The 27,422-nt window shown below is 42.9% G+C and overlaps 1 protein-coding gene across 1 annotated transcript in view; it reads left to right on the top strand.

Moving 5' to 3' along the window:
• Positions 1 to 13,589: 13,589 nt before the first annotated feature.
• Positions 13,590 to 27,422, top strand: part of LOC106566223 (LIM and cysteine-rich domains protein 1) — a 37,564-nt gene continuing 23,731 nt past the window's right edge. Inside the window, exons 1-4 of the mRNA XM_014134099.3 lie at positions 13,590 to 13,759; positions 22,155 to 22,240; positions 23,436 to 23,556; positions 24,104 to 24,229. Of these exons, the coding sequence (XP_013989574.1) occupies positions 13,733 to 13,759; positions 22,155 to 22,240; positions 23,436 to 23,556; positions 24,104 to 24,229 (360 nt within the window). The 5' untranslated portion in view covers positions 13,590 to 13,732. The remainder of the gene's footprint in view (positions 13,760 to 22,154; positions 22,241 to 23,435; positions 23,557 to 24,103; positions 24,230 to 27,422) is intronic.

Here is a 27,422-nt window from a genome sequence, read left to right as displayed (position 1 = left end):
AAGTACAGTTGAAGTCGGAAGTTTACATACATTTGGTATTTGTTAGCATTGCCTTTAAATTGTTTAACTTGGGTCAAATGTTTCTGGTACCCTTCCACAAGCTTCTCACAATAAGTTGGGTGAATTTTGGCCCATTCCTCCTGACAGAGCTGTTGTAACTGAGTCAGGTTTGTAGTCCTCCTTGCTCGCACACGCTTTCTCAGTTCTGCCCACAAATCTATAGGATTGATGTCAGGGCTTTGTGATGGCCACTCCAATACCTTGACTTTATTGTCCTTAAGCCATTTTGCCACAACTTTGGAAGTATGCTTGGGGTCATTTGCTGTTGTTCTGGGATTGATTTGTACTTTTCGTACCAAAGTACGTTCATCTCTAGGAGACAGAACGCGTATCCTTCCTGAGCGGTATGACGGCTGCGTGGTCTCATGGTGTTTATACTTGCGTACTATTGTTTGTACAGATGAACGTGGTACCTTCAGGCGTTTGGAAATTGCTCCCAAGGATGAACCAGACTTGTGGAGGTCTACAAAAAAATTTCTGAGGTCTTGGCTGATTTCTTTTGATTTTCCCATGATGTCAAGCAAAGAGGCACTAAGTTTAAAGGTAGGCCTTGAAATACATCCACAGGTACACCTCCAATTGACTCAAATTATGTCAATTAGCCTATCAGAAGCTTCTAAAGCCATGACATAATTTTCTGGGATTTTCCAAGCTGTTTAAAGGCACAGTCAACTTAGTGTATGTAAACTTCTGACCCGCTGGAATTGTGATACAGTGAATTATAAGTGAAATAATCTGTCTGGAAACAATTGTTGGAAATATTACTTGTGTCATGCACAAAGTAGATGTCCTAACCGACTTGCCAAAACTATAGTTTGTTAACAAGAAATTTGTGGAGTGGTTGAAAAACTAGTTTTAATGACTCCAACCTAAGTGTATGTAAACTTCCAACTTCAACTGTATATCATATTTAATATACCATAGGCTGATCTGATCCTTCTAGAAGTATATCATATTAAATATACCATAGACTGATCAGAAGTATATCATATTAAATATACCATAGACTGATCAGAAGTATATCATATTAAATATACCATAGGCTGATCTGATCCTTCTAGAAGTATCCTGATTAAGCAATAATACATGAGGCCATTCATGAAATGTAATTCTTTCACCAGAAGATATAGTCAAGGAGGTATTAGGAAAGGTAGAGTCAGTCAGTGTAGAGTCAGATATAGTCAAGGAGGTATTAGGGAAAGGTAGAGTCAGTCAGTGTAGAGTCAGATATAGTCAAGGAGGTATTAGGAAAGGTAGAGTCAGTCAGTGTAGAGTCAGATATAGTCAAGGAGGTGTTTCGTTTTCATTTCCTACATCTCGATAGAGCAGAAGAAGAAGAAGGCATAAAAGGTGTTATATCTGGAGTCTTGTTGGACATTGTGACTAGTTATGTGAACAAGCAGATTCCAGTAGTGGTTGGGAGTAAGCACCAATAAAAAACATTTACATTGTCAGCTCAGGGTTTCGATCCAGCAACCTTTCAGTTACTGGCCCAACGCTCCTACCCACATTTACCCATTATTCTATTCAAAATTCTTCAAGCTCTTATAAATTGGTTGTTGATCATTGCTAGACAACCTTATTCAGGTCTTATCATTAATTTTCAAGTAGATTTAGGTCAAAACTGTAACACGGCCACTCAGAAACATTCACTGTCTTCTTAGTAAGCAACTCCAGTGTAGATTTCACCTTGTGTTTTAGGTTACTGTCCTGCTGAAAGGTGAATGTATCTCCCAGTGCCTGGTGAAAAGCAGACTGAACCAGGTTTTCCTCTAGAATTTTGCCTGTGCTTAGTTCCATTCCGTTTATTTTTTATCCGGAAAAACTCCCCAGTCCTTACCGATTACAAGCATACCCATAACATGATGCAGCCACCACTATGCTTGAAAATATGGAGAGTGGGTACTCATTAGATTTGCCCAAAAACATTACTAACACTTTGCATTCAGGACAAAAAGTGAATTGCTTTGCCACATTTTTTGCAGTAGTACTTTTGTATTTGTATTTATTATGGATCCCAATTCCTTCCTGCCAAAGCAGCATTTACTCTTCCTGGGGTCCAAACATATTAAAGCACTTACATATAACCTCCCTGGGCAGGGTGGGACGTTTGCGTCCCACCTAGTCAACAGCCAGTGGAATCGCGTGGCGCGAAATACAAATACGTCAAAAATGCTATAACTTCAATTTCTCAAACATATGACTATTTTACACCATTTTTAAGACAAGACTCTCGTTAATCTAACCACATTGTCCGATTTCAAAAAGGCTTTACAGCGAAAGCAAAACATTAGATTATGTCAGGAGAGTACCCTGCCAAAAATAATCACACAGCCATTTTCAAAGCAAGCATATATGTCACAAAAACCAAAACCACAGCTAAATGCAGCACTAACCTTTGATGATCTTCATCAGATGACACTCCTAGGACATTATGTTACACAATAAATGCATGTTTTGTTCAATCAAGTTCATATTTATATCAAAACCCAGCTTTTTACATTAGCATGTGATGTTCAGAACTAGCATACCCACCGCAAACTTCCGGTGAATTTACTAAATTACTCACGATTAACGTTCACAAAATACATAATTATTTTAAGAATTATAGATACAGAACTCCTTTATGCAATCGCGGTGTCAGATTTTAAAATAGCCTTACGGCGAAAGCACATTTTGCAATATTTTGAGTACATAGCCCGGCCATCCCGGCTAGCTAATTTGACACCCACCAAGTTTGGCCCTCACCAAACTCGACATTTGTCGCAGTGACATCATAAACATTCTATTGAAATAGTTACTTGCATAGTGGAGTCTTTTGTTAAGACATGTAGCTTGCTAGCTAAACAATGAACCATAATCCCAACTCATAACGTTACTACCTTGCATGAATCTGCAGGTAGCTAACCAACCAGGTTCAATGTTAGCTAGCTAACATTAGGCTATAACTAGCAATGCAAATGGCTCTGAGATACGAATAATATTACTACACAGATCATACACGTAACATTAGCTAGCGAGCCAGCCAGCTAACGTTAGCTAGCTAGCTAACAGTGCACTTGAACTTGGAATGAAAATGACTTTCTGACCAAATTAGAAATGTGTAATATCTGAAAATGTATACATGGATTGATGCTTCTCCCTCTCTGTCACAGATGCCATGGTTGCCCTTAGTTTGAAGATGTAATCCGGAGACAGGTGTTTTATACAACAGCCCTGTGTGTGTTCTCTTTTTGACTCCATCTGCATATTTGCAATAAAACGCCTGAATTTTCTCCATCTCCTTAGCTATAATACTCTAATTCCACTGATTTCAAAACTTGGTCCTCCAGAAAGTGGAGAGCAACACTTTTGCAGTTCTTCATGATAACTTTAATAAGCAGCGTTAGAAAGGATTACCTACACATACTGACCAGTTCATGTTATAGACAGAAGCGTGTTACATGGCAGACCAATCCGAAGTTATCTCTCGGCATGTCCAGCCCACTCATTATCTCAGCCAATTATTGCTAGCAGGAAGGTTGCCCACTTTTTCTGTGCCTAAACCAACTAGGCTTGTATTTTAACAATTATATTCATATTTACAAGTTTGTTATTCAGGCACATTATGTTCCAGAAGGCATTTTTACCCCAAAACATTAAAAACACATTTTAAAAAAAAATACATAAAAAGACGTTCAAATGGCTCTCCTGTGAAGTAGTGATGTGCGACATAGGCCTAGTTTTCTGAAACGAGTCACATATATATTTGAGACTGCTCGACTAAAAAAAAAACATCTTGGTCGACCAACAGCCTATCGACCAAACAATCGACTAGTCGACAAAATGGGGTTTTCCCTAGTTTGGACGCTAGACAGAAGTTGGCAGTTGGGCTGTACCGGCTTCAGACGAGTCCCAAGATGCTTGTGGAGGTCATAAAGAAAAATGGAGAAGATCATCGTGAGAGTCATCTTTCCATAGAAGGGTCATAATACAGATTTTGCAAGAAGACCGGCTTTTGGGATGTCTCATGGACTGACAAACACCGCTCTAGCTCTGTCACCTTTTAATATCTGTTTTTATATCTCTGTAGCTAGGTTTCCATCCAAACATTGTAATTTAGAATTCCGTAAAGTGAGTGGTGTGGAAGAGGTGAAAAAATTATTGTTGTCTATCAACAATGACAAGCCACCGGGGTCTGACAACTTGGATGGAAAATTAGTGAGGATAATAGCCGACGATATTGCCACTCGTATTTGCCATATATTCAATTTAAGCCTAATATTAAGTGTGCCCCAGGCCTGGAGGGAAGCAAAAGCTATTCCCCTACATAAGAATAGTAAAGCCCCCTTAACTGGTCCAAATAGCTGACCAATCAGCCTGTGACCAACCATTAGTAAACATTTGGAAAAAAGGGGTGTTTGACCAGATACGATGCAATTTTACAGTAAACAAATTGACAATATACACAGACTGATGATTGGCTGAGAAAAATGTATAAAAATATTGTGGGGCCTGTTTTGTTAGACTTCAGTGCGTCTTTTGACATTATTGATCATAGTCTGTTGCTGGAAAAAACGTGTGTGTTATGGCTTTACACCAGTGTAACCTATTGCAGACAGTCTGAGCACTGATGGAGGGATTGTGCGTTCCTGGTGTAACTCGGGCAGTTGTTGCCATCCTGTAAACTCAGTGTATGTGAAATACTATTAAAAACATAAAACATGTTCGGATGTACCGATCCTGTGAAGGTGTTGTTACACGTGGCCTGCCACTGTGAGGACGATCAGCTGTCCGTCCTGTCTCCCTGTAACGCTGTCTTAGGCGTCTCACAGTACAGACATTGCAATTTATTGCCCTGGCCAGATCTGCAGTCCTCATGCCTCCTCACAGTATGCCTAAGGCACATTCACGCAGATGAGCAGGGACCCTGGGCATCTTTCTTTTGTTGTTTTTCAGAGTCCTTAATTGCCTACCATCTGTAAGCTGTTAGTGTCTTAATGACCGTTCCACAGGTGCATGTTCATTCATTGTTTATGGGTCATTGAACAAGCATAGGGAAACTGATCTGTGAAGTTATTTCGTAAATATCTAAATATCTTTGAAGGACAGGGTCCTGAAAAAGGGACGTTTTTTTTGTTGCCAAGTTTATTTGTCTAGCCATTTAAGTGCATGAGAAATTCATAACGTTCTAAGCATTCTTTGGCTTTTATAAACTGACAGTCAAGCTTGCTAGTTAAATAGCTAGCTAACTTAGAAGGTGAACCTTAGCGTTCGTGATTTGTCATTTAGCAGACACTCTTATCCAGAGTGACTTACAGGAGCAGTTAGGGTTAAGTGCTTTCCTTACTCAAAGGCACAGACAGATTTTTCACCTAGTTGGCTCAGGGATTCGAACCAGCAACATTTTGATTACTGGCCCAACGCTATGAACCGCTAGGCTACCTGCTGCCCCTAAGTTGTTTTTGTCTTATGGCGAGGGGTGAGTAGCCTACTACTTGACTTGTAGCTACCCCTAGCTAGCTGTATTATTTTAGTCTGGCTTTTTGAGAGGTTTCAGAGATGGATTGATTAGCATCTCTTGAGTCAAGAGTGCTAACTTTATTTTGGGAAGACATTGAGCTGTTTGCTGTTACCCTCTGGACAGTAGATCATTAGTATGTCTACTAGCTAAAGTCATGTAACCTTATTGAGTCAACCTACGATGGTTGGTTTTAGTTTAATTGGTATTCACACGTTTGTGTTTGAGGTAGAATTACTGTCATGTTATTGATGCCAAATTGCAAACGTTATTTGCACCATATCTATTCCAGAACCAATGGGGGTCCCTGAGTCTCATCACCTCTCAACTAGCGTTGGTATTTCCTCCATATTGCTGTCCTCTGGTTGGCTTGGAGGTATTTCCTCCATATTGCTGTCCTCTGGTTGGCTTGGTGGTATTTCCTCCATATTGCTGTCCTCTGGTTGGCTTGGTGGTATTTCCTCCATATTGCTGTCCTCTGGTTGGCTTGGTGGTATTTCCTCCATATTGCTGTCCTCTGGTTGGCTTGGTGGTATTTCCTCCATATTGCTGTCCTCTGGTTGGCTTGGTGGTATTTCCTCCATATTGCTGTCCTCTGGTTGGCTTGGTGGTATTTCCTCCATATTGCTGTCCTCTGGTTGGCTTGGTGGTATTTCCTCCATATTGCTGTCCTCTGGTTGGCTTGGTGGTATTTCCTCCATATTGCTGTCCTCTGGTTGGCTTGGTGGTATTTCCTCCATATTGCTGTCCTCTGGTTGGCTTGGTGGTATTTCCTCCATATTGCTGTCTTCTGGTTGGCTTGGTGGTATTTCCTCCATATTGCTGTCCTCTGGTTGGCTTGGTGGTATTTCCTCCATATTGCTGTCCTCTGGTTGGCTTGGTGGTATTTCCTCCATATTGCTGTCCTCTGGTTGGCTTGGTGGTATTTCCTCCATATTGCTGTCCTCTGGTTGGCTTGGTGGTATTTCCTCCATATTGCTGTCCTCTGGTTGGCTTGGTGGTATTTCCTCCATATTGCTGTCCTCTGGTTGGCTTGGTGGTATTTCCTCCATATTGCTGTCCTCTGGTTGGCTTGGTGGTATTTCCTCCATATTGCTGTCTTCTGGTTGGCTTGGTGGTATTTCCTCCATATTGCTGTCCTCTGGTTGGCTTGGTGGTATTTCCTCCATATTGCTGTCCTCTGGTTGGCTTGGTGGTATTTCCTCCATATTGCTGTCCTCTGGTTGGCTTGGTGGTATTTCCTCCATATTGCTGTCCTCTGGTTGGCTTGGTGGTATTTCCTCCATATTGCTGTCCTCTGGTTGGCTTGGTGGTATTTCCTCCATATTGCTGTCCTCTGGTTGGCTTGGTGGTATTTCCTCCATATTGCTGTCCTCTGGTTGGCTTGGTGGTATTTCCTCCATATTGCTGTCCTCTGGTTGGCTTGGTGGTATTTCCTCCATATTGCTGTCCTCTGGTTGGCTTGGTGGTATTTCCTCCATATTGCTGTCCTCTGGTTGGCTTGGTGGTATTTCCTCCATATTGCTGTCCTCTGGTTGGCTTGGTGGTATTTCCTCCATATTGCTGTCCTCTGGTTGGCTTGGTGGTATTTCCTCCATATTGCTGTCCTCTGGTTGGCTTGGTGGTATTACCTCCATATTGCTGTCTTCTGGTTGGCTTGGTGGTATTTCCTCCATATTGCTGTCCTCTGGTTGGCTTGGTGGTATTTCCTCCATATTGCTGTCCTCTGGTTGGCTTGGTGGTATTTCCTCCATATTGCTGTCTTCTGGTTGGCTTGGTGGTATTTCCTCCATATTGCTGTCTTCTGGTTGGCTTGGTGGTATTTCCTCCATATTGCTGTCCTCTGGTTGGCTTGGTGGTATTTCCTCCATATTGCTGTCTTCTGGTTGGCTTGGTGGTATTTCCTCCATATTGCTGTCCTCTGGTTGGCTTGGTGGTATTTCCTCCATATTGCTGTCCTCTGGTTGGCTTGGTGGTATTATCCTCCATATTGCTGTCCTCTGGTTGGCTTGGTGGTATTTCCTCCATATTGCTGTCCTCTGGTTGGCTTGGTGGTATTTCCTCCATATTGCTGTCCTCTGGTTGGCTTGGTGGTATTTCCTCCATATTGCTGTCCTCTGGTTGGCTTGGTGGTATTTCCTCCATATTGCTGTCCTCTGGTTGGCTTGGTGGTATTTCCTCCATATTGCTGTCCTCTGGTTGGCTTGGTGGTATTTCCTCCATATTGCTGTCCTCTGGTTGGCTTGGTGGTATTTCCTCCATATTGCTGTCCTCTGGTTGGCTTGGTGGTATTTCCTCCATATTGCTGTCCTCTGGTTGGCTTGGTGGTATTTCCTCCATATTGCTGTCCTCTGGTTGGCTTGGTGGTATTTCCTCCATATTGCTGTCCTCTGGTTGGCTTGGTGGTATTTCCTCCATATTGCTGTCCTCTGGTTGGCTTGGTGGTATTTCCTCCATATTGCTGTCCTCTGGTTGGCTTGGTGGTATTTCCTCCATATTGCTGTCCTCTGGTTGGCTTGGTGGTATTTCCTCCATATTGCTGTCCTCTGGTTGGCTTGGTGGTATTTCCTCCATATTGCTGTCCTCTGGTTGGCTTGGTGGTATTTCCTCCATATTGCTGTCCTCTGGTTGGCTTGGTGGTATTTCCTCCATATTGCTGTCTTCTGGTTGGCTTGGTGGTATTTCCTCCATATTGCTGACACCTTATCCTTCCTTTCAGATCTACACAAGTGTCCAAGGATTAGAGGCTAGGGGTTGTTTCTGAATATGCACTAGTAGACGGTGGTAGAAGGTTTCAAGCCCATACACACTGTAACGGCACAGTAACCACACGTTTACACATACGTCCCACAAGAGGGCGCCTCAGGACCAGCAAAATAACAGGACTTCACACGCAGTAGGAATCCAGAGCATCAGCTTTGCCTTTTAGATCAAAATGAATACGATTCTATGGACAGGACAGGACCTGATCCTAGATCAGGTTTATGAATACATGCCCTGTTTTAACCAGATTTTCTATGGACAGGACCTGATCCTATATCAGGTTTATGAATACATGCCCTGTTTTAACCAGATTTTCTATGGACAGGACCTGATCCTATATCAGGTTTATGATTACATGCCCTGTTCTAACATGTCATTGCTCTGTGTCTCTCCAGGACCTTACAGCCCCGATAGTAGAGAGCTGCGCCATCGGGCCCAACGTGACCATTGGGGTGGGGTGGGGGGGGGGGGGGGTTGCTAGAGGAACGGGGTCAGGAAAAAGAGGTGTACGATACTTCAAGGGTCAGGTCACACTCCTGGCTAAGAGTCCTGCGTCGTAGGGTGGAGCTCCTCCGTAGGACAGTGGGTGAACAGAGAGGAGACACACACACTCTTTAATACATTTTGTTTGATATGGTCATTATCATAAAGCAAAGCTTATTAGGGTGAGTAGAGGACATTCTACCGCCTTATCATCACGGTGCACTGCTCTGATGGGAATACATAGTGCACCCTGGAGGTATATATCATCGCACAGTACATGACACAATGGAATAGTCCCAAATGGCCAAATTAAGCGTACCTCAAATATGTTTTCAATAGTATTTCAAATACACTGAGTGTACAAAACATTTAAGGACACCTTCCTAATATTGAGTTGCACCCCCTGTTTTCCGTCAGAACAGACTCAATTCGTCGGGGCATTGGACTCTACAAGGTATCGAAAGTGTTCCACAGGGATGCTGGCCCATGTCGACTCCAATGCTTCCCACAGTTGTGTCCAGTTGGCTGGATGTCCTTTGGCTGGTGGACCACCCTTCTTGAAACACACGGGAAACTGTTGACTATGAAAAATCCAGCATCATTGCAGTTCTTGACCCAAACCGGTGCGCCTGGCACCTACTACCATATCCCATTCAATGGCACTTAAATCTTTGGTCTTGCCCACCCTCTGAATGGCACACATACACAATCCATGTCTCAATTGTCTCAAGTCTTAAAAATCCTTCTTTAACCTGTCTCCTCCCCTTCATCTACACAGATTGAAGTGGTTTTAACAAGTGACATCAATAAGGGATCATAGCTTTCACCTGAATTCACCTGGTCAGTCTGTCATGGAAAGAGCAGGTGTTCTTAATGTTTTGTCCACGATGTACATACAACATGTGAGCCAGGTCTGATCTATAACTAAATATCTAGTCAAATAAAACTGAAAATATTATATGTCTGTGTGTCATCCCCGATAGCGCTTTCTGTCCCTCACTGTTCTAGAAATCATTTTGAAAGTATTTCCCGTAATGTCCCGTATGTGACCCCGGGTCGGGGGGTGTAACGGGACCCCGGGTCGGGGGGGGGTGTAACGGGACCCCGGGTCGGGGAGCAACGGGACCCCGGGTCGGGGGGTGCAACGGGACCCCGGGTCGGGGGGAGCAACGGGACCCCGGGTCGGGGGGAGCAACGGGACCCCGGGTCTGGGAGAAACGGGACCCCGGGTCGGGGTGCAACGGGGACCCCGGGTCGGGGAGCAACGGGGACCCCGGGTCGGGGAGCAACGGGACCCCGGGTCAGGGAGCAACGGGACCCCGGGTCGGGGTGCAACGGGACCCCGGGTCGGGGTGCAACGGGGACCCCGGGTCGGGGAGCAACGGGACCTCGGGTCGGGGAGTAAAGATTACTCCAAACGTCAAGCCAAATCATCAAATGCACCTCATCTCAAACACTTTAAATATATTCTATCAATATATGTATTGAATGTATTTTCCATATCTACAGTATGTGATCCAGATGTATGTACCTAGGGAGTAGTGGTTAAGGGTTGATTCTGGGTTGGTTTCCTGCCTAGGGAGTAGTGGTTAAGGGTTGGTTACCTGCCTAGGGAGTAGTGGTTAAGGGTTGGTTTCCTGCCTAGGGAGTAGTGGTTAAGGGTTGATTCTGGGTTGGTTTCCTGCCTAGGGAGTAGTGGTTAAGGGTTGGTTTCCTGTCTAGGGAGTAGTGGTTAAGGGTTGGTTACCTGCCTAGGGAGTAGTGGTTAAGGGTTGGTTTCCTGCCTAGGGTGTAGTAGTTAAGGGTTGGTTTCCTGCCTAGGGAGTAGTGGTTAAGCGTTGGTTACCTGCCTAGGGAGTAGTGGTTAAGGGTTGGTTTCCTGCCTAGTGAGTAGTGGTTAAGGGTTGGTTACCTGCCTAGGGAGTAGTGGTTAAGGGTTGGTTTCCTGCCTAGGGAGTAGTGGTTAAGGGTTGGTTTCCTGTCTAGGGAGTAGTGGTTAAGGGTTGGTTTCCTGCCTAGGGAGTAGTGGTTAAGGGTTGATACTGGTCCTGGTTGGTTACCTGCCAGTGTGGTGGAGGGACCCTAAGAAAAGGGATAGATGGATGTTGCATCTGAAATGGTACCCTATTCCCTACAGAGTGCACTACTTTTGAAGAGGGCCCTTAGGGGTCTATTCCCTATGTAGTGCACTACTTTTAACTGGGGCTCTGGTCAAAATCAATCAATCAATCAAATGTATTTATAAAGCCCTTCTTACATCAGCTGATATCTCAAAGTGCTGTACAGAAACCCAGCCCAAAACCCCAAACAGCAAGCAATGCAGGTGTAGAAGCACGGTGGCTAGGAAAAACTCCCTAGAAAGGCAAGAAACCTAGAGAGGAACCAGGCTATGAGGGGTGGCCAGTCCTCTTCTGGCTGTGCTGGGTGGAGATTATAACAGAACATGGCCAAGTTGTTCATAGATGACCAGCATGGTCAAATAATAATAATCACAGTGGTTGTCGAGGGTGCAACAGGTCAGCACCTCAGGAGTAAATGTTATTTAGCTTTTCATAGCCGATCATTCAGAGTTAGAGACAGCAGGTGCGGTAGAGCGAGTCCAAAACAGCAGGTCCGGGACAAGGTAGCACGTCCGGTGAACATGTCAGGGTTCCATAGCCGCAGGCAGAACAGTTTAAACTGGAGCAGCAGCACGACCAGGTGGACTGGGGACAGCAAGGAGTCCTGAGGCATGGTCCCAGGGCTCAAGTCCTCCGGGAGGGAGAGAATTAGAGGGAGCATACTTAAATTCACAAATGACACTGGATAAGACAGGAGAAATACTCCAGATATAACAGTCAATACTGTGGTTATATAGTGTCTGAGAGGACAGAGTTATGTGCAATGAGTGTACAAAACATTAAGAACACCTGCTCTTTCCATGACATAGACTGACCAGGTGAAATATATGGTCCCTTATTGATGTTACCTGTTAAGTCCACTTCAATCAATGTAGACAAGACAAGTTACCTTGGAGTTTACTGTTTACATGTTTCTGTTGTCTTTATTGTCTGCTTCCCAAAAGGCACCCTATTCCCTATGCAGTGCACTACTGTTGGGCCCTGGTCAAAAGTAGTGTACTATATAGGGGATGTGGTGCTGTTTAGAATGCGATCTTTATGCTCTGATGTCAACCTCATGTTCTGTTGCCAGTTTCTTTTCTCTACTGATTTGGACCAATCATAGTTCAAAACAATAGAAGACTGTTTTGATCGTATGGGTTCTGTTGAGCTGGTGTTTTAGTCCAACAGTGTCTGAAACCATCACTTGCCAGCCATTCTCCTGAGCGCTTCCATTTCATTTCCTGATCCAAAAAGGATACATCTTAAAAAGTCATTCCTCAATTCCTCTCGTCCTGTCTCGTATAACATTCTGACATTTTGAGAAAGAGCTGAGCAGAGGAAGAAATGCCATTTGAGATGATTCACCCCGTCTCCTCAACATATTTTCAGAAGCCAGTATTTTTTATTTTTTTCTCTTTTAGATGAAATGTTTTAGCAGATCTTATTGTCCTACCCCCCCCTCCAGGAGAGCTAGACTTCTGTAAGATTGAGGGTTAGTAGGTTAAAGGTTGAGATAAATCTATTTATATTGTACATTCTATTCTAAAGGTGAGGGATTTGTGTAAAGAGTTCAATGTACAGTATCCCATGTAATAACTGGAGATTGACACAATCACCATGGTCCCAAAGCAGTCAGGTCAATTACTGTATTGATGATTCCACCGATGTGTCAGTGTCCAAGTGAAGTGAACACTTTAGTGAAGTTATTTTATTATTAAATTCATATAAAGTAATTTAACTTTTTTTTTTTTTTGAAGTTTTTTCTATATAATGCAACTTTTTCATGACTTTGTTGTGATATGTGTATCAATAATAATATAAGCATTGGTCTCAAAAGTATCGCTCAAACATTTTTAAATAAAACAAATATCTGCTGCACCTTCCTTGTGTCTTATCTCTGGATAGTGTTTTGAATGAATGGGTCATCCTGTATGACAACATACTTGTAGTAGAACAATTGTATGGCTTGTTATTTTCACTTTGTCATTATGGGGTATTGTTATGCAACGTGGGGCTCAGTCACAGATGTTAGAAAAACAGAACATTGGAATGAGGTTATTATAATAATAATAATAATAATAATGTATCATTTCTAGAGTTTGTGTGCATGACCGACTGTCTCAGCCGACCCACCTGTAATTATCTTCAAAGTGTGTGTGTGTGTGTGTGCTGGTGCGGCCCAACAATCTCAACCGCTGACCATTGTTTTGGGTCTGTACTCCTGTCCTCCTTCCTGTTCACCCACTTCCATAAAAAGGCAAAATAAAGCTCTTTGGTTTAAAAAGCACAGGAAACATCTCCCTAACAGCAAGAGATCACAACTATTAATGTGTCCCAATTAGCACCCTAGTCTCTACGTTAGGAGCCTATAGGTCGTGGTCAAAGTAGTGCACTATGTAGAGGGGCAGGGTGCCTCTTGGGACGGGTACTATGTGACTAGTGCATTCCTGGGGCCTGATATTGCATCCTCACTCACCAGTGAGGTCATGTCTCTATCTGATCCAGACAATGGGTGTTCCCAATTTGTAAGAAAGAGAAAGGGGAAGAAAAAATAAAAAAAAAAGTGGGAGGAGGAGGGGAAAATACCACTGGAATTCTATTGGTTGTGGGGTGTTTTACTTTGCTGCGATTGGGTTGGCACGGGTGTTCCAGGGAATCCCAGCGGCCAGTCATTTAAGCCTTCTTTGTCAGACTCGTGTGCAGCAGAAAACCATAGTAGTGGAGTTCACCACAGTTCTCTGAAGAGAGCAGAGCTATCCAACACACCTCCAGATAGGCTACATTTCTCTTTGGAACTGTATCTCAGCCCTTCAACTTGAGGACTATGGATTTGACCTCTGGAATAGAGAAGGTGAGTGAAACACACTTGTAAATGTTTTCATACATTTTTTTTTTTAAAAGTGTTAAAAAAACAAACAATAATTGTAGCAGCAACCACAAAATCTATGCATAATCTTCCATATTTCCTGTAGTGTTTTTCACTGCTGTCTGTACTAGTCTGTTAGTGTAACCTGTCCACTTCTTGAACCTGACCCTGTCAGTGTTCTGTGAGGAACAGTGGTGATAGGTTTTCTTATAGGAATGCAAAACGTTATATTCTGACCAGTAATCCACCAAGACTGATGTTTTAAAAAAAAAAAAAAAAGGTTTATCTCCCTACATACAGTGCATTCGGAAAGACTCCTTTTTCCACATTTTGTTATGTTACAGCCTTATATCTTTCCCCCCTCATCAGTCTACACACAATTACCCCATAATGACAAAGTGAAAACACAGAAATGCCTTTGCTATGAGACTTTGCTATGAGACTTGAAATTGAGCTCAGGTGCATCCTGTTTCCATTGATCATCCTTGAGATGTTTCTACAATTTGATTGGATGAGATGTTTAAACAACTTGATTGGAGTCCACCTGTAGTAAATTAGATTGATTGGACATGAATTGGAAAGGTGCAAACACCAGTCTACATAAGGTCCCACAGCATGTCAGAGCAAAGACCAAGCCACGGTGAGGCATGGCGGTGGCAGCAGCAGCGTCATGCTTTTGGGATGTTTTTCAGTGTCAGGGACTGGAAGATTAGTCAGGATGGAGGGAAAGATGATAAGATATAAGTAAAGAGATCCTTGATGAAAACCTGCTCCAGAGCGCTCAGGACCTCAGACTGGGGGCGAAGGTTCACCTTCCAACAGGACAAACGACCCTAAGCACACAGCCAAGACAATGCAGGAGTGGCTTCAGGACAAGTCTCTGAATGTCCATGAGTGGCCCAGCCAGAACCCGGACTTAAACCTGATCGAACATGTCTGGAGAGACTTGAAAATAGCTGTGCAGCGACGCTCCCCATCCAACCTGACAGAGCTTGAGAGGATCTACAGAGAAGAATGGGAGAAACTCCCCAAATACAGGTGTGCCAAGCTTGTAGCGTCATACCCAAGAAGACTCGAGGCTGTAATCGCTGCCAAAGTACTGAGTAAAGGTTCTGAATACTGATATTTCTGTTCTTTTATACATTTGCAAAAATCTATAGTTGTTTTTTCTTTGTCATTATTGGGTATTGTGTGTAGATTGATGAGGGGGGGGGTGAAAGAAACAATTTAATCAAATTTTAGTATAAGACTGTAACGTAACAAAATGTAAGTCATGGGGTCTGAATACTTTCCGACGGCACTGTAGAGCATTTATTTTGACCTCTATGGGTCATTTAAGCTGTGTCTGATCTTTTTAATGGAAGGTCTAATTGAAGAAAGTGTGATACTCGTTGACTGAGCACGGTATGCATGTATTGAATCTTAGTCTGATATTGGAACAGCGGGAACGGACACATGCCTACTGTACACACGATAACATATGCACTATATACACATGGATTTAGTACTGTAGATATGTGGTAGTGTAGGGGCTAAAGGTCACACAGTATGTTGTGAAATCTGTGAATGTATTGTAATGTTTTAAACATTTTATAAACTGCCTTAATTTAGTTGGACGGAGAGGAAGAGCAATGGGGATTTCATAATAAATACAAATATTGAAAGCAGTGTCCTCTAACAAAGAGTTTTCACTGGCTACGGTATGCATGGTGTTGAAAGGTCTTAGTCTGATATCGAAAGCCGTGTCCTCTAACAACCACCTGTCTATGGTGAGCTGCTTTAGACCGTTTATGAAATACCAAAAACTAAGCCACAACCTTTCTAAAATCCTCTCTGAAATAGCTTGACCGTCCGTCTCTCTCTCTTAAGCTTACTTGACCGTCCCTACGGATGTATCCTGAATTCACACATTGTTGTGCTGCAGATGATCCCAGCCAAAAATGACCTTTCCCTCCCTGTGGGAGGCGCCCTACTGTTGTCTAGAGCCCTATGGGTCTTGGTTAAAGAAGTAGTGCGCTAGATAGGGAATAGAGCGCCTTTTGGGACGGAGTCTTGGTCTAGTCTGTTTCTGTGTCACAGCTATTCCTCCTGTCATACTAGAGACGAAGACGGATCAATTCAACAGGACAGACTCATTAAAATACTTTCCTACATTTCAACAACAACCCCAACCCTGTTCTTGTACTCCCACAATGTTGTCATATTGAGGAGTGACACACTTAACAATTCTCTGAAAACGGTTCTGAACCCTACGCTGAACTCCTCGACTCTACAATAGGGAAGGAAGAGTTCATGAAAGACCTCAGTGTTTCAGAAACCAAAGTATTCCACAGTCCAATCGATAAACTGAGTTTGATGAGCAGTAAGCTACAATAAATATGTTATTACAAAAAGGACAGTGCGGTATTTTATTCTATTCATCTACAATCGTCTATTTCTAGTTGATTGGATGCGTCAACGTGTGTGTATTGAAGACTAGAGGCTCTTGAGCTGACCCACTTCAGTTTAGACGTGGCCTCCTCCATCCAAGTCTTTCCTAGAGCTATTAGGCCCTTCAGTTCTCCACCCGGCTCTGGCTGAGTTCCTAACTTGATACTTAACGTGTTTAGAACGACAGAGCCGTTACAACATTACAGCCCTTATCCTTTACAACGAAAAATAGATCCTCCACACATACTTCGCTTTGCTCATTTCATCACTCTTCCCGTCCGACTAAAGGGACATTGGTTTTAAGGCAACACACAACTTTTCTTCATTTAACACCCTAATGCGGTTGCAATGAAAGTCAAATAAGTAAATATTCATAGCAACACTCTTTACAGAGAAATATGTAACTTGCAACACTATATATACGGAGAAATGGGTAGCTAGCAACACTATATATATACAGAGAAACGGGTAGCTAGCAACACTATATATACGGGGAAATGGGTAGCTAGCAACACTATATATAGGGGGAAATAGGTAACTAGCAACACTATTGCTGCTCTACAAATCACATTTTTTTCTGGTTTGAGAGAACCTGCAGCTTGTTGTGTGTGATCGTCTGTAAGTTGTTTGTGTGTGTGCGCCACCTCTGAGTGAACAACATTGTCATTCAGACCAGTTGTTTACTTTGGCGATCACATTAGTGCATAACAGACGTCTGCCAAGCCGAAGTGGCTGCCTCACCCTGCCTGCATTGACACCTTCTATTTACCCTGACCGACAGCCATCAAAGCTGTGGATTACAAAGGGATTTGATACCATGGTTGCCCTCCTAGTTTGTTTTGTTGCTCTCCTGTTTCTAATGCTGTCTGCTTAACCTTTTCACCAAGCACCTTTCAGAACAGAAGTGCTGCTTGGGGTTGGCACCTCTTGTTACAGTCCGCTGTCTCTCCGCCTGCAACCCTATGAGTTCTAGTCAAAAGTAAATTTCAACAACACCCCAACCGTGTTCTTGTAGTCTTCTCCTCGCGCCGTGTTCTTGTACTCCCACAATGTTGTCATATTGAGGAGTGACACATTTTAACAATTCTCTGAAAACGGTTCTGAACCCTACGCTGAACTCCTCGACTCTACAATAGGGAAGGAAGAGTTCATGAAAGACCTCAGTGTTTCAGAAACAAAGTATTCCACAGTCCAATCGATAAACTGAGTTTGATGAGCAGTAAGCTACAATAAATATGTTATTACAAAAAGGACAGTGCGGTATTTTATTCTATTCATCTACAATCGTCTATTTATAGTTGATTGGATGCGTCAACGTGTGTGTATTGAAGACTAGAGGCTCTTGAGCTGACCCACTTCAGTTTAGACGTGGCCTCCTCCATCCAAGTCTTTCCTAGAGCTATTAGACCCTTCAGTTCTCCACCCGGCTCTGGCTGAGTTCCTAACTTGATACTTAACGTGTTTAGAACGACAGAGCCGTTACAACATTACAGCCCTTATCCTTTACAACGAAAAATAGATCCTCCACACATACTTCGCTTTGCTCATTTCATCACTCTTCCCGTCCGACTAAAGGGACATTGGTTTTTAGGCAGCACACAATTTTTCTTATTTTCACACCCTAATGTGGTTGCAATGAAAGTCTATTTACTTTTTTTTTTTTTCATAGCAATACTATTTACGGAGAAATATGTAGCTAGCATATCTCACTATTTATGGAGAAATATGTAGCCAACATCTCATTATTGACGCAGAAATATGTAGCTAGCATATCTCACTATTTAGGCAGCAAAATGTAACTTGCATATCTCACTCGTTATGTATTTATACTCCAAGCATAAAGACTGACTGGGTTATTGTGGCTCGATAAATCACACCATTTTTTTCTGGTTTGAGAGAACCTGCAGCTTGTCGTGTGTGATCGTCTGTAAGTTGTTTGTGTGTGTGCGCCACCTCTGAGTGAACAACATTGTCATTCAGACCAGTTGTTTACTTTGGCGGTCACATTAGTGCATAACAGACGTCTGCCAAGCCGAAGTGGCTGCCTCACCCTGCCTGCATTGACACCTATTTACCCTGACCGACAGCCATCAAAGCTGTGGATTACAAAGGGATTTGATACCATGGTTGCCCTCCTAGTTTGTTTTGTTGCTCTCCTGTTTCTAATGCTGTCTGCTTAACCTTTTCAACAGACACTTTCAGAACAGAAGTGCTGCCTGGGGAATGGCACCCCTATGAGCTCTGGTCAAAAGTAGAGCCCTATATAGGGATTAGGGTGCCATTTTGAACGGGCCCTCTGTCCTGTGTGTCCTTCGAGTCCCATGTCTCTGTCATGTCTCTTCTCTGTATTCCTGTGAAGGACAGAGTGATCGATGATGGTGCTTTGTACATAAAGCAGAGCTGGCTTTGGCAGTCTACTCTGCAACATCATGGATTATAAATAGACTGGGACCAGAGGGAGGGGAGGGGTCAGGCACACGATGCTGTACTCATTGGTCCCTCTTCAGAAAAGTGTCTCCGAGTAGGAGTACTGATCATGGATGAGTTTTTTTTTTTTGCCTTTTAGATCTCAATGAATAAGATTAGCGGCTTGCGAAAGTGTTCACCCCCCCCCCCCCTTGGCATTTTTCCTATTTTGTTGCCTTACAACCTGGAATTAAAATAGATTTTGTATTTTGATTTTGTTTGTATCATTTGATTTACTCGAACCACTTTGAAGATGCTACATCTTTTTTTGTGAACCAAACAAAGACACAACTGAACCACCTTTTGCAGAAATTACAGCTGCAAGTCTCTTGGGGTATGTCTCTATAAGCTTGGCACATCTAGCCAATGGGATGTTTGCCCATTCTTCAAGGCAAAACAGGTCCAGCTCCTTCAAGTAGGATTGGCTTCTGCTGGTGTACAGCAATCTTTAAGTCATACCACAGATTCTCAATTGGATTGAGGTCTGGGCTTTGACTAGGCCCTTCCAAGACATTTAAATGTTTCCCCTTAAACAACTCAAGTGTTGCTTACGGTCATTGTCCTGCTGGAAGGTGAACCTCCGTCCCAGTCTCAAATCTCTGGAAGACTGAAACAGGTTTCCCTCAAGAATTTCCCTATATTTAGCGCCATCCTTCAATCCTGACCAGTTTCCCAGTCCCTGCCAATGAAAAACATCCCCACAGCATGATGCTGGGGATGGTGTTCTCGGGGTGAGGAGAGGTGTTGGGTTTGCGCCAGACATAGCATTTTCCTTGATGGCCAAAAAGCTACATTTATGTCTCATCTGACCAGTGTACCTTCTACCATATGTTTGGGGAGTCTCCCACATGCCTTTTGGTGAACACCAAATGTGTTTTGCTTATTTTTTTCTTTAAGCAATGGCTTTTTTCTGGCCACTCTTCCGTAAAGCCCAGCTCTGTGGAGTGTACTGCTTAAAGTGGTCCTATGGACAGATACTCCAATCTCTGCTGTGGAGCTTTGTAGCTCCTTCAGGGTTATCCTTGGTCTCTTTGTTGCTTCTCTGATTAATGCCTTCCTTGCCTGGTCCGTGAGTTCTGGTGGGCAGCCCTCTCTTGGCAGGTGTGTTGTGGCGCCATATTTTTTACATTTTTTTTATAATGGATTTAACTGTGGGATGTTCAAAGTTTCAGATATTTTTTTTATAACCTCCACAATTTTGTTCTTGACCTGTTTGGAGAGCTCCTTGGTCTTCATGGTGCCCCTAGCTTAGTGGTGTCCCTTGCTTAGTGGTGTTGCAGACTCTGGGGCCTTTCAGAACAGGTGTGTGTATGTTTGTTATATATATTACTGAGATCATGTGACACTTAGGTAGCACACAGGTGGACATTATTAGTTAAATAATGTGACTTCTGAAGGTAATTGGTTGCACCAGATCTTATTTTGGGGCTTCATCAGGCTTTGTCCAATAGAGAGAGAGACAAAAACAACCTGGCTCAGGTCCCAAGTTTAAAATAAACATCTTCAAGTCTATTCGAAACTGTTCATTCATGAGCTTGTTTAGACTGAGTTGACGCATTCAGGAAGAGTTGGCTTATAAGTCAGACCAATCACTACAGAATTATATTGGAGGATCACGCAGTCACACACACACAGACACACAGACACAGAGCGAGAGAGTTAGACAGCACGCTGCTGCAGGATACACAGGACAGGGCTGCTTCATCACAGGGATCGTCCATGTACAAACTGCATACACACACACACACAGTTGTGGGAATTTTTTCTGTTTTTTTTCTCTTCTTCTTAATGCTTTTAGGTTACTATTGGATATAATTGTATCTTAAGTGTCATAAAAAATAAAATAAAAATCCAGTCTCAATGACATCATTCTAGTCGTGGGAGAGTTTCAGTGTATCTGTAATCTGTGATGTCACTCTGCTCAACCTTCTAATGTTTTAGGAGTCTGAAATGGTGGCTATTTTCAAGAATCTCAAATGTAAAATATATTTTGATTTTGTTGAACTTTTTTTTTTTTTATATATATATTTTTTTTTGGTTACTACATGATTCCATATGTGTTATTTCATAGTTTTGATATCTTCACTATTATTGTGTGTGTGTGTGTGTGTATACGGCCCTGTGAGTGTGTTTCTAAATGATGTTCCAATGACCTGCCACTGGTATTAAACAAAAGCCTGTGTGTCCATGTATGCTGATGATTCAACCATATACGCATCAGCAACCACAGCTAATGAAGTCATTGAAACCCTTAACAAAGAGTTGCAGTCTGTTTTGGAATGGGTGGCCCGTCATAATAAGTAATAAACTGGTCCTGAACATCTCTAAAACCTAAGAGCATTGTATTTGGTACAAAACATTCCTTAAGTTCTAGACCTCAGCTGAATCTGGTAATGAATGGTGTGGCTGTTGAACAAGTTGAGGAGACTAAATTACTTGGCGTTACCTTAGATTGTAAACTGTCATGGTCAAAACACAGATTCAATGGTTGTAAAGATGGGGAGAGGTCTGGCCGTAATAAAGAAATGCTCTGCTTTTTTATTTTTGGCAATGCATTCCACAAGCAAGTCCTGCAGGCTCTAGTTTTATCTTGATAATTGTCCAGTCAAGTGCTGCAAGGAGCTGGCCCAGAACAGAGCGGCACATCTTGATCTTCATTGTAAACAGAGGGCTGTACATCAAGGAAATGGACATGTATTATACAGAGCCATGAATGCATGGAACTCCCTTCTTATATTGCTCAAATAAACATTAAACCTGGTTTCAATAAAATGGATAAAGCAACACCTCATGGCACAGCGCCTCTCCTCCATGTGACCTACTGGTTGTGTGTGTGTGTGTGTACTGACGTGTGTGTGTGTACTGAAAGATGCGTGCATGTTCATGTTTTTAAATGTATGTAAAGTATTTTTGTCTGTAATGTCTATTTCGTTATGTGACCCCCAGTAAGACTACCTGTTGATGTTGGCATTTTATTTATTTCTCATTTTTATTTAACCAGGTAGGCCAGTTGTTATGACCAAAAGTTATCGTACTTCAATATTTTTGCGCAATGTTAGGACTACAATCGATGTTTCTGAATAATATCGATGCCACACAGGCTGTTTTGGTTCAGTTCCTCTTTAACATGTTCACACACACACACACGGTGAGATGATTTGCCTTTTTTAAAATGTATTTATTTCACCTTTATTTAACCAGGTAGGCTAGTTGAGAACAAGTTCCCATTTACAACTGCGACCTGGCCAAGATAAAGCAAAGCAGTTCGACAACATACAACAAGACAGAGTTACACATGGAGTAAAACAAACCTACAGTCCAAGGCTAATGAGGATCCTAATAAATCGCATCAAAGGGGTGTCTGTATGCTTTATGAGTTGAGGATACGAAGCTTTCAAATGCCTCTGAGGCTCAGGTCCACTGAGTGTTTCCCTCCCTGTATTCCTGGTCTAATCGTCTGTCTCCTCTCCTCCTCTCTCCCCAGATGTGGTCAGCGGCTCTAGTAGGGAAGGATGCAACGTGTCTGTCATGTAAAGGGATCTGCTCTGGATTCCTCCCACATTCCTGGAGGTAATTTATCCCCAACGTTACACACAACGCAGTGGTGTAAAGCAAGATGGCTTCCTAAGTTTTCCTAGTTCCCTTTTTTTAGTTCTCCCCTAATGGTTCTGGAATGTTTTTGCTCCATTTGCCTTGACTGCCTCTCTGCCGCCGATGGCCATAATGGAGTGTTTTTGTTTGGGGTGATGTGTGTGTCTAGTGGAAGATGAATGGTCCTGAAATATTGTCCTTTTACCAAATGGCACCCTTTCCGCTAGACTGCTTCTGACCAGAGCCCCCCAAGGGGCCGTGTTAACAGTGGAGCCCCCCCCCCCCCCAAGGGGCCGTGTTAACAGTGGAGCCCCCCCCCCCCCCAAGGGGCCGTGTTAACAGTGGAGCCCCCCCCCCCCCAAGGGGCCGTGTTAAGTGGTGCATTATATAGGGAACAGGGGGCTATTTGGCATTCAGCCACTGACTAATCAATGATAAACACACCGTTCTTAAACTGACCAGAATCCACTGCTCCCATTCAACTATTCCTAAGATAAGTTTCATTTTTAGCTTTAGGACTAAACACAACTTTTGATAGTTGTTCAGCTGAACCAAACAAAAATAGATTTTGTTTTATTGCTGTGGATATGAAGAGGTACTTCCTGTAGATATTTTAGTTGGAAAACTAAAATATAATATCCCATAATTCTTTGCATAAATGAGGAAAAATTCTTGACATGAATCAGTTTATTTTCCAAAGCTTGTGAATGTGACTTGTTCTAACCTATGTCTTCAACCTAGGCCAGGGGTATTCAAATCCTACCCTATGAGTTTCCAGGAGCACTGCTGGTTTTCTGTTCTACTTGATAATAAATTGCACCCACCTGGTGTCCCAGGTCTAAATCAGTCCCTGATTGGAGAGGAATCACCCACCTGGTGTCCCAGGTCTAAATCAGTCCCTGATTAGAGAGGAACAAAAAAATGGATACATTGGAGAGATCAAGTAGATCCATAGGTTGCTGGTTCTGATCGAAGGACCAATCAGAACCAAGCACACACCCACCCATCACAAAGAGTGGAAGTGTTTTGTACAAGAATGTATGTTAGCTATTTTGTATGATCATCTGCCCTGTTCTACTCTGCCCTGCCGTGTTCTACTCTGCCCTGCATGCAGGGTGTCCGGACACTGGAGGATGACTTTACCTTTTATATATGACGAATTCTCTGCCTCCAGAAAAGCCTGTACCCAGTGTGGCTGCAGTGTGGAAGACCATGGTCACAGCTCAGACCTAGAGGACGATCACAAGATGGGTCGTCTCCTCGCCGACTCCAAATACGTCCACCTGACAGCCAAGGTGATCTTTTTGATTTGATGCATTTTGAACATTTTTAAAAACACAATTCAGGTGGAATACACTGCATTTCATATCGCCAAGAAGATTAAGTTATTCTGCATCCCGGGTAAAAAAAGAGGTCTTCTGACGTCAATGGGACTTCATCAAGGTTAAATAAATAAATCATGTTATTTTATTGGATAGAATAGAGCAGGTCTTGGCAATTCCAGTCCTCGGGGGGGGGGGGATTGACTGATTGGTGTCACTCCCCCCCACCCGTCCCTAGCTAACGCACCTGATTTTAAACTATTTGCATTTTTAACTAAATATCATGATTAGTTGATTATTGGAGTTAGGTGTGTTAACTGGGGCTGGTGGACAAAAGTGTGACACCAATCAGTCCCCCCCGAGGAGTTGCCCAGGCCTGGAATAGAGAGACGTGAAATAGCAGAGGGGACGGCGTTGAATCCAGCTACAGTAGGATGTGTATTCTGGAGGCATCAGCTTAGACCCTCTGACCACCTGAGGCCATAAATACTGTACTTTTCCATTTTCCATTGTGTAACAGGTGAAGGGTATCCGGGTGTACAAACGTAACCGCATGGTCATCACCAACCCTGTGGTGTCCAGGAAGGACCCCACCTTTAACACCATCACCTACGACTGGGCACCGCCAGGACTCACACAGAAACTGGTGAGGGGGAACGAAGGAGGGAAGGGAAGGGACCACTTTACCTGTTGAATTGAGTTAGTAAAAGTATGTAGTTAAATTTAAATGACCACTTTGCCTGTGAAGTTCAAATTCCATAGTGGAGGACAGAAGCCTGTCCTATTCTGGCCCTGTCCTATTCTGGCCCTGTCCTATTCTGGCCCTGTCCTATTCTGGCCCTGTCCTATTCTGGCCCTGTCCTATTCTGGTGCTCGGAAAGAGGGAACTAAAGTCACAGCAGCTAAAATTAATTAATAATTCCACGTCCCCCTGAGAAGGGGGGGGGGGGGAGGTTTCACCCTGACACACAGTGGGCACACTTCCTGCCTGTCAGCCGACAGAAGAACCACAAGGTTTATTTCTAGACCTTATGTGTTTCTGTCCTGCTAACGCGTTCCGCTCTGCTCTGACACGAGGCCTCAAGGGTCCCTGTGGACAAAAGGCCTGGTCGGACCTGGTCCAGCTCCTACATTTTTTTTTTTTTTTAAAGAGCTCCATTAAAGATTTGCTCTCTTCCAGAATAGGACCTGACTGTAACAGCACAGTGAGCCTCAGCCAGAGGCAGCATTGAGGTGTGATGTAGTAGAGGTCAACATAGTTCCAGACTTGGCATTTCCCACCTTTAGTCAGTCAGAACTGATGGTCCGTCCACAGCCACCATCACTACAGAGCCATATGTTTAGAGTTCGGCTCTTTTTAGATGAATTTTCTTCTTATTCTCGATATTCAGCTACATAGCATGTTTGTTTTGTTCTTATTCTAGATATTCAGTTACATAGCATGTTCTTTATATTCCCCATTTAATGTTAATGCAGAGCTCAGTGGTGGAAAAAGTACCCTGTTATATACACCATAAACTCAAGTATTTGATCAGTTAAGTTGGCTAATGTTGCTCAACATTTCTCTGGCTAGCTAACGGAGAATTCGATCCAGCTAGCAAGATACTAAACGATACACACCTCAAACTTTCCAAATGCCAGTTGTTTTTCGATTACAGCTCATGAAGTATGATTCATCACCTTCTCACCCCTGTCTCCATGGTCAGGCTTCACCTACCTCTTCGTTATAGTTCAGGGGACGCGCTGCTGTAACTGACAAGCTGTTTTTCCAGAGCGCGCACTGTAACTAGCAAATTGGTTGTCTCTTTTCTCATCAGTCGCATGCTGCATTCTGTTATGTGAACGATTGGCTGAGTCTTGGATACAGCCAGTATTTCTCCAAACGCATCACTCGTTCGTTTACAGCCAGTAGTAATCCAAAGCCCCCCCCCCCCCCCCCCCCCCCCCTCCCTTCTCATGGGATCTACACGAATGACCTAGGTCACCTATTTTGGATTTAAAATGGCGAATGTCACCGAAAGGTGACTAGTTTGCTTCCCTGACAGATACCACAAAAAATTACTTCAAAGTATTTTTACTTACAGTGAGGGGAAAAAAGTATTTGATCCCCTGCTGATTTTGTACGTTTGCCCACTGACAAAGAAATGACCAGTCTATAATTTTAATGGTGGTTATTTGAACAGTGAGAGACAGAATAACAACAACAAAATCCAGAAAAAAGCATGTCAAAAATGTTATAAATTGATTTGCACTTTAATGAGGGAAATAGAAAAGAAACGGGATCAAATACTTTTTTCCCTCACTGTAAGTACTTTATACCACGGGGGAGTTAACATGGCTGTTATAGAATGTTGTAGTGTCATGTTAAAAACCTCTTACATCTAGACGTTCCGCTAGCGGAACACCTGCTCCAATATCCAATGATGGGCGTGGCGCGAAATACAAACTCCTCTAAAATCCGAAAACTTCCATTTTTCAAACATATGACTATTTAACAGCATTTTAAAGACAAGACTCTCGTTAATCTAACCACACTGTCCGATTTCAAAAAGGCTTTACAGCGAAAGCAAAACATTAGATTATGTCAGCAGAGTACCCAGCCAGAAATAATCAGACACCCATTTTTCAAGCTAGCATATAATGTCACAAAAACCAAAACCACAGCTAAATGCAGCACTAACCTTTGATCTTCATCAGATGACAACCCTAGGACATTATGTTATACAATACATGCATGTTTTGTTCATCAAGTTCATATTTATGTCAAAAACCAGCTTTTTACATTAGCATGTGATGTTCAGAACTAGCATTCCCACCGAACACATCCGGTGAATTTACTAAATTACTCACGATAAACATTAACAAAAAACATAATTATTTTAAGAATTATAGATACAGAACTCCTTTATGCAATCAAGGTGTCCGATATTAAAATAGCTTTTCGGTGAAAGCACATTTTGCAATATTCTCAGTAGATAGCACGTCATCACAGGCTAGCTATTTTGACACGCACCAAGTTTGACCCTCACCAAACTCAGATTTACTATTAGAAAAGTTTGATTACCTTTGCTGTTCTTCGTCAGAATGCACTCCCAGGACTTCTACTTCAATAACAAATGTTGGTTTGGTTCAAAATAATCCATAGTTATATCCAAATAGCGGCGTTTTGTTCGTGTGTTCAAGACACTATCCAAGGGTGACGAAGGGTTAGCCCGACGCGTTTCGTGACAAAAAAATTCTAAATATTCCATTACCGTACTTCGAAGCATGTCAACCGCTGTTTAAAATCAATTTTTATGTTATTTTTCTCGTAAAAAAAGCGATAATATTCCGACCGGGAGTCGTTGTTTTCGTTCAAAGACGAAAGAATTAAAAACATGGAGTCGCCTCCAACACGCGTCTCTGTTCTCTGATCGACCACTATCAAAATGCGCTAATGTTTTTCAGTCAGGGCCTGCAAAGCCACCATTCAGCTTTTTGCCGCCTTCTGAGAGCCTATGGGAGCCGTAGGAAGTGTCACGTAACAGCAGAGATCCCCTGTTTTGGATAGAGATGATCAAGAAGGCCAACAAATGGTCAGACAGGGTACTTCCTGTACAGAATCTTCTCAGGTTTTGGCCTGCCAAATGAGTTCTGTTATACTCACAGACACCATTCAAACAGTTTTAGAAACTTTGGAGTAGTTTCTATCCAAACCTAATAATTATATGCATATTCTAGTTTCTGGGCAGGAGTAATAATCAGATTAAATCGGGTACGTTTTTTATCCGGCTGTGAAAATACTGCCCCCTAGCCATAACAGGTTAAAGGGAGTGCTCCTAATCTGTTTGTTACCTGTA

Source organism: Salmo salar, chromosome 12 (assembly GCF_965601325.2).
Source record: "Salmo salar chromosome 12, fSalSal1, whole genome shotgun sequence".
NCBI lineage: Eukaryota > Metazoa > Chordata > Actinopteri > Salmoniformes > Salmonidae > Salmo > Salmo salar.
This window is presented reverse-complemented; position numbering and strand designations above follow the sequence as displayed.